Source organism: Macadamia integrifolia, chromosome 6, assembly GCF_013358625.1.
Source record: "Macadamia integrifolia cultivar HAES 741 chromosome 6, SCU_Mint_v3, whole genome shotgun sequence".
Lineage (NCBI taxonomy): Eukaryota > Viridiplantae > Streptophyta > Magnoliopsida > Proteales > Proteaceae > Macadamia > Macadamia integrifolia.
The window spans coordinates 37,255,685-37,263,433 of NC_056562.1; the positions used below are offsets into that span (position 1 = coordinate 37,255,685).

The 7,749-nt window shown below is 39.7% G+C and overlaps 1 protein-coding gene and 2 long non-coding RNA genes across 4 annotated transcripts; 2 read left to right on the top strand and 1 right to left on the bottom strand.

Moving 5' to 3' along the window:
• Positions 1-977: 977 nt before the first annotated feature.
• LOC122082734 lies at positions 978-1,882 on the top strand. Its single transcript, XR_006141385.1, has 2 exons — positions 978-1,222; positions 1,535-1,882. It is a non-coding gene; the product is annotated as an uncharacterized LOC122082734 (long non-coding RNA).
• Positions 1,883-1,978: 96 nt separating this feature from the next.
• On the bottom strand, positions 1,979-4,306 carry LOC122082733 (rop guanine nucleotide exchange factor 3-like). Of its 2 annotated transcripts, XM_042650483.1 has the most exons (7): positions 3,795-4,302; positions 3,593-3,709; positions 3,345-3,496; positions 3,188-3,259; positions 2,795-3,085; positions 2,312-2,644; positions 1,979-2,227 (listed from the first exon to the last, which is right to left on the bottom strand). In XM_042650483.1, the coding sequence occupies exons 1-7, from the start codon at positions 4,117-4,119 to the stop codon at positions 2,096-2,098; spliced, it is 1,422 nt and encodes a 473-aa protein (XP_042506417.1). In that variant the 5' UTR covers positions 4,120-4,302; the 3' UTR covers positions 1,979-2,095. The 2 variants fall into 2 exon arrangements, with proteins under 2 accessions (XP_042506417.1, XP_042506416.1); XM_042650482.1 differs by having other exon boundaries at positions 1,979-2,644; positions 3,795-4,306.
• On the top strand, positions 4,250-4,924 carry LOC122082735. Its single transcript, XR_006141386.1, has 2 exons — positions 4,250-4,384; positions 4,534-4,924. It is a non-coding gene; the product is annotated as an uncharacterized LOC122082735 (long non-coding RNA).
• The last annotated feature ends 2,825 nt before the right edge of the window (positions 4,925-7,749 follow it).

Sequence of the window (7,749 nt, forward strand, 5' to 3'; positions counted from 1 at the left end):
GAAACAACCAAATGATGAATTGTTGAACTTCGATTTCTTAAATCGATTTGTAACCGGGTTGGTTTTGATTTTTGGTCTAGTTTGAATTCGATTTTCCATACAAATGTATACAAAACTATTCAAATTTTAAATTTTTTAATGAATTTTGGAGTGTTTCGGTTTCTTACCGGTTTGGTTTCGGTTTCGGTCCGGGTTTTGAGCCGGTTTCGGTTTGGTTTCGGGTTCATCCGGTTTTCGGTGCGGTTCGGTTTGGTTTTGGGGTTACAATACTTGAAACCGAACCGAACCAATAAGGTTTCGGTTCGGTTCGGTCCGGGTTGTTATCGGTTCGGTCCGGCCGGTTTTACCGGTTCGGTTTAGGAATTGACACCCCTACTTAGGATAGAGTGCAACCAAGGAGTTCCCCCCTCCCCCCCAAAAAAGATGGTAATCTAAATATTTATATATTAAATTAAATATAATTTATTTAATCCATGACCTTGGGCCTAAAAATCTCAATCTAAATTTTTTGTAGGGCCAAAATTAAACCCCTACCCTTTAACAGGAGATGCCTTTATAAGGGCCCACATGGGCCCATGTGTCCTGATGTGTCAACTATCAATAGGAATGAGTGCCCTCCCTTCTTCTTCAGGTTGGGAGACGAGATCTGAGAGATAATGGTGGGGCTTCTATGGTATCAGATTCCGATCCCAAATGGTTGTTTGACCGGGGCAAAATGGGTTTGAATAAGCCTAACAATGACAGAAGTTGGATTATAATTGTACACATAACGCCGTGCTAAGAGAGAATTGAAAATTCAACAATTGGAGATGACAAAAAAAAGAAAAATTCATTAGATCAAATGAATATGATTTTTTTTCCTGATCCAACCATCTGGGCCGTTCAATCACAGAATCTTATGCATTATGGTCAAAGAAACTGATGGTCCTGTTTTTTACACATGTCTTGAATTTAAACGCCAAAGAGGAGTAGCTTGAGATGACGTCACCACGCCCACAGTTACACTCGAAAGACAAGTGGAGGAATTTGTTTTGTCATCAACTTCCTCTTCCTCCTCCAAATGTCCAATCTCTGAAAGACGCTTACCATCTTACCTTATTGATCACAGAGGAGCAATGGAGAGTTGCCGAAAGAGATCGATGGTGGGTTTTGTTAACTCTAATGTTTAGGGTTTGTAATACCCAGTTCGTGAATTTCTGAGGCCTTCCTTCTCCGGCAATCAGTAAGTCCGTGATTTCCTTCTTATCGAATGATCTTAATTCTTAATTTTTGGTTTTGGAATTTGGGGCTGTTCAGATCATTATGGTCTTGGTTTTCTTTGTATTTGATTTTTTCTGATTACAGACTAAAAAATATCGTTTTTTCCCCTTTTTTTCAACATTATTAGATGTTTTCTTTGATTGTAGAAATTGAATCGAAGTTAGATTTCCCGTATAGTTTCATTTGGTTCCAATTAGGGTTTGTAGTTGTTTCGATTTGAGTATTTCTGATTACAGACTCTATTTAATCGGAATTGGAACTCGAAATTCTGTAGTTTTCTGCATTGGGGAAGCGATGGACGAGAAAACGGATGTTGTTAGTGCGAAAAAGGTTATGTCTCCATGCGATGTCGAAGCTCTGAAGAAATGTCTGGAGGAGAACAAGGGTGACTACGTGAAATGCCAATCTCAGGTGGAAGCTTTCAGGTCTTCATGTTCTCTGAAGAAACCAAATTCGGTCACTCAACCCTCGCCCAAGCTCAGACGTGGTTCCATGTCCGATCTTTAAAAAACTGTAAAAGTTATAGTTTGCTTCTAATACCTAAACAGGACAAGTAAATCATGTTCTTTTAATTGCAGACTTACATGATATTTCTCTGAAATCTATTTTGATATTTTCTGAACTGGTCTAATGGTTGTTAGTACACAATTTAATCTTAAAATTTCTCAGCCTTGATCGTTTTCTATCCAGGTACAATTACAACTAACCCTGCAGATTGTTATACATTTGAATGTTCCCCTTTTGATGCTTATAAGAAGAGAAATCTCTTAATATACAAAATTGAGGTTTGGAGAAGAGAACTGGACTTAGATTTCATCTTTAGAATCAAACTCCTTCATGGTTTCCTCTGAACTTGGTGTTTCATTAACCTGTCTGCCGATAGCACGCCCTCTATCCATGTGACAATATTGAATGCTAAACCTTCCAATACTCTTGAGTAGCTCTCTAAGATTGCTTGCCCTACGTCCTGCAAGAAAAGATCGTGTTTTAATATTGACATTTTAACATAATTAGATATACAGAATGACCAAGCTGAGCTCTGGGCACTTACCCTATTGTATTGGATTTTACTTGTGTCCAAGGTTGTCTGGGATAGTTCTGGGAACCTTTGCTTTAAGCATAACAACATGCTTTCTGCTCTAATGGCTAGTAAGTAATTCTTATCCCCATCATCCCTTAAATCTTTGAACATATCCAAGTATTTTGAGTGTTTCATGCATGTTTTGCGTCTCCATGTGTACATAGAAGCTTCCACCCGGTCTGCAGTCTCTAGAGCTTCATGTTCTGAACCTATTTTTAGGTAATCAAGAAGATACTCGGGGGAAAATTTATCTGTGGTGTTCATATATTTGTAAATTGCGTCTCCGGCGCTGGCCTTTCCACTCTGGCAGCAAGAATCGACATTAGACTCTTATGCTAAAATCTGAATTTAACTGATTCTACGTGGATCTTAGGAGACTCGGAAGGCTGAGAATTGAAGATTTAGACTCTTATTTTTATTTTTTTGGCTGGGCTAACGGATTGGCAGGGTTACCTTTGGAAGCGTTGCCAAGTATGTGTCTGGAACACGCATGTCAGCAAGAATGGTATTGTTGATAGCTTTGGCCGCCTTGTGGATTTGAAATGTGCTGTTACGTTTGTGTTGCAATTGCTTTCTGGACTTATCAGAGAGGCCTCCTGGAGGGACACATGGTACTGGTAACCACCATTTATCCTCTTGCCGATGAATAATCCTCCGAAATGAAGCAGAATGAATTTCATTTGCACAAAGCTTTCCTTGCTCTGCATACCAGAATTCCTGGTCCTGGAAACTATCCAATATTTCCTGCAGAAAGGATTTCTATCATTGTTTGGCTCCAAAAACAAGTTGTTTACTGCAGCCAATTTACCAGGGAAAATCAACGTGAAATGACATTATCTTTCTTACCAAGAGCATTGTGTCCAGCTTCTGCAGTGCAGGGAGGTTCACACAAATATCTGATCTGGGTGTGCTTGACATCTGATAACAATATAGTGTCTTAGAATGAAAGAAACAGAAAGCAGTTGGTGTGCCAAAGCATGAGCTATCGGTGTCAAATTTTTACCTCGACCTCATCATCTTGATAAATGGCGCAGGCAGGTATCAATTCAACTATGTAATCGCATATGGATGAAAGACAGGCCATCTCTCTCCTCCACATGGACTTCTTATCAGGAGGCAGAGGTTCTAATCTTAAGTTCTGACCAAAAACAGTAGCTGCATATATGAACATAGAAGGTTAAAAGGTTGAAACAAAGACCTCGAGGAGAGCTCTTCATATTTTTTCCTTCTTGATGTGTATCAGAAACATACCATAGAGGTTTGTTATAGCATTTGAGATTGCAACTGCCGTGCAGACACCCTTCCCACTTCCAGACATGTCTTCCCCTAGCAAAAGCTTTGAAAACCTTTCCTTCATCATTTCCATATCTGAGGAATTCCAAATAGTATTAGTGATACATTGGGTGTACGACTAGAAAGAAGAGGATTATAACAGAATTTACAACTAACCAACCTGCATCTGTAACTTCTTGATCATTGTATTTCTTCTCTACAGCTTTGGCGTGATTCTTAATTAATGATTTGCTGAGGTTAGTCTGATTGCAGATCAGAGATTTTGAACTTGAACTTGGCCAGCATGAAGACGAGCTTTCTTCATATAAGGAATTGTCATCAGTGCGGATTGAGAAGGTTGAGGTTTCAGAGTTGGTCCGGCAGTACTTAAACGAATCACCGCTTGTTGTAGAGTACACAGGCGTATCCGTTGTTTGATCCATGGAGGGAGATGGATGATATCGCAGATCATCATAACTCTCATCAGGATTTGAGAAACAGGCCATCTAATTGCTTTGGATCTCAGTTTGTTGATCAAAATCTGCAAAGCATTTACAAACTACAATGTCTCAGCAAGCTAAGAGGAACTAAAATTCACACCATGAAGAGCAAATTATTAAGGAAAAGCTATCACTGGTTGCCTTTTAACCATACAACTCAATCTAATTTGCTGTTGAATCTGCAGGTAAGAGTTGCAGGATAAAGTAATCTCTAAAAGCTGAAGGCAGGGTTTTTGAAAACTTGAGCCAACCGTTGCAAAAGGAATAAAAGGTGAGAATCCAACTTTGTTTCCCTCACCTTTCTGTCCTCAAGATTTGAAATCCCACTGCAAAACGTGTCCAATGACCGTTTGAATCTGCTCCTTCCCAACTCCTATTGAGCCCCTTTTTCTTCTCTGCCACCTTTTTTCCCCTTTCCAGAAGCCTTCAAACGGCAGATTTCCATCCTTTCATGATCAAGGGAAGATACAAAATGGTGATGATTTGATCACTGGATTTAATTCTGGCCTTGAAATGTTGAAATGTCACAGACCCATTTGGCCACTTCCAAGCTTGCAAGCATTAGCCATGGATTTAGAGGTAAGAGACAAAGATGACTTTTGGGTATTGTGGAGGAGACTCAGCTCTTGGATGTGGTCCAAATAGAGAGTAATCTGATAGTACTTATTTCTTAATGCTTTTAACGTGTTTGAAATTTAGAATATCTCCCAGTCCAGTAAATCTCTGGAGAAATCTAGATTAATTTAAGAACGTGTGAAGACATGGCATTAGACGAGATTTCTCAGCTCAAGCTTCAATTATTTATCTGGTACATTTGTTTCACTTGACCCTGAAATTCTTTAAAAATTTCCCTTCGTTTGTTTTCTTCAATATTTATTTATATGGAATTAAAAACAAAGACGACTCAAGCCATAGACTTAGGTGTCGGAAGACTTGGAACTCATATGTCTCGGCCGGTATCTTTACAGATCGATCGTATCATACCGGATTGAACTGTTTTACCACTCAAAATATCTTTTTTTTTTTTTTTTTTTTACCGTTTTACTACCATCGATATGTTATTGGCCGATTATCAGTATTGGTCATGGCTGGTATCAATGACTTGATCTGATACCAATATGTAAAACATGACTTGATCTGATACCAATATGTAAAACATGACATAGATTTGTCCCACCAAGACCTTGTACTAGCGGGATTGGGTCATATTGGGATTGATTAAGAACCATTCAATTTTCACGGAAAACAACAAACACTAAACACTCCGTGAGAGTGGCCTTAAGGAGGTAAGAAGAGTTGAACTGAAAACTACACACTTTCTGAGATGAAGTACCCTTGCCAACTCGGCTACCCCAGGGTTTCAATACCGATGTATATCAATTGATATATTGATCCTTAAAACCGTGGGTGTGTCTTTTGCCTTGTGATAAAAAAATTTTTGTTAGCAGGATACCCAAACTACCTAGGTTACAAGGAATAGCAGAAACGATGGAGCAGCCGCAAACGGCAACGAATGTGCTCGTTTCGGATCACACTACGGTCGATTAATACGAAGCGTTCAATTACGGAATCTCCACCTCGAAGCCGACAGGTTGAAATCCTCTGCAATTCCGATCTCGTACAATTTCGTGCAATACCACCTTTAGGCGGTGACACGTGTATTGATACCAATACAATGGTCCAGATTTGCTACAACTAATAAAACATTAAATCAGTGAAGAAGCATTTAAATCAGATCTGGACCATTGCATTGGAATCAATACACGTGTCACCCCCTGAAGGTGGTATTGTACGGAATTGTACGATATCGGAATTGTAGACGATTTTTTTCCCGAAGCCGACCTTCTCTGATTTACTCCCAAATTTAGTGAATTTCCGCCGTTATGTGCGTGCTATAATCTCCATCGCTAGTGTGTGAAGTTTTCGCCTTTGTGCGTGTTTTTTTTTTTTCGGTTTGCCATGACTTGCAGTTCAGTAGATGATGGTGACAAAGCGGCGGATGACGATGGTGATGATGCATCTCGAGTGCTTTTCATTGCAGCCCTAACGACCTCTCAATGTTCTGAATCAGTTATCGCTACGGTTATCAAAGTTGCTGGGATGTCAAAAGAGAGGAAGATATCCTCTGATCTGTTTCTCCCTGGCTCTTTTTCTGACTCCTCATTCATGGGCATTCTGATCCAGGAGATGCTTCTAGGCCAGTGCATTGTTGCCATCTCAATTCTCATTGTTGGAGCTGCTGTTGGTGCCTCGACTGATCTCGGCCCAAGGCATTGGTGGGCGATGGAAGTTGGGGAGATGGAGTTTCCATTGGAGTTGAAACTAGAGGTGGTTTCATCGGCGGTGTCTTCGTCGGCAGTGGAACTAGTGATTATACCCCAGCCATCCTAGATCGGAGTGTCTAGGCCACGATTGTGCGGTACGCGGACTTTACGGAATGTGGGGCCCAGACAGGTTGTCACCCATGATTTGTGCGGTTATGTTCGCAACGCCTCCTGCTCCGTTTTATTCTACCCATGATGTGGGTCTAGTAACCGATTGTATAACTGAGTGTCCCGTATGCTATGTCTGTAGCAATTTGGCTGACTTGGTGTTGGCCATCACGTTTTGGAAGCATAAGATGTTGGTCGTTTTTGTCAGTTATTGGCTTTGACGATATACTGTGATACTTTATCTCTGGCATGCATCATGCTATTGATCATTTTGGATATACTTATTCTCGTGATAGAGGATATTATATTTACTTGGTGTTATTTATTCAGCAAGTTTGTTAGGGAATCTTTTGGTTTTAACCATTTCCTACCCTGGAAGACTATTGTCTTTGGCATGTCAAGCAGCATGGTCACATTCTATTTCTGGTCCTTCGGTATTTTGTACCTAAGCCTTGTATTTTTCATGCCTTTATCTACTTTGTATCTCTTAGTTTTAATTGAGTGAAATTGTCAAAAAAAAAAAAAATGTTAGTGTTTAATGAACTCATATTCATTTACAGAAAATGTGAATTTTGTATATAGAGTCAATGAGAACATGGTGATGGTCGGTAGTTGCATGCTTGTGGAGCCATATATAAAAGATGTGGTTGGTAGTTTGGTCGGAAGGTGAGGGCTTAGGGGGCATGTGAAAGAGTGGAATCGTCAAGAGTATAAACTTTAATTAAGAAATAATTCTCAAAATATATTTGGTCTTCCTTCTCTTGCAAATGATATAATATAAATGTGATTATTTTGAATTAAAATGATTTAGAGAAGTCGTGAGCTAGTCGTGCTTCCCAGTACTTTGTATGTTCTTAGAGATCTGTTTTGACTTAGAGAGAGGTAAGCGTGAGACTTTGAAGATCCCCATTTGAAGTACACACCGAGCAAGGAATGTTCTTGATAAGGACTGTTGCAGAGGATCAGAACCGTCGATTTGATGATCTCAGCCATCTGATCTCTTAATGTTGGATACGTGGAACCTAAAGCGTTGACTTTTAATTAATCAACCAACCCCCCCACGGCCCCACCACATTTCACATTTTGTTTATATGTATGACTTTGTGTTGCAAAAGACACGTGTTCACCAAAAAATTAGCTAAAGCACTCCACAAATTAAAAACTGCATCTTGGATAATTAAGAATTGTTTATTTAAAGGCCTCA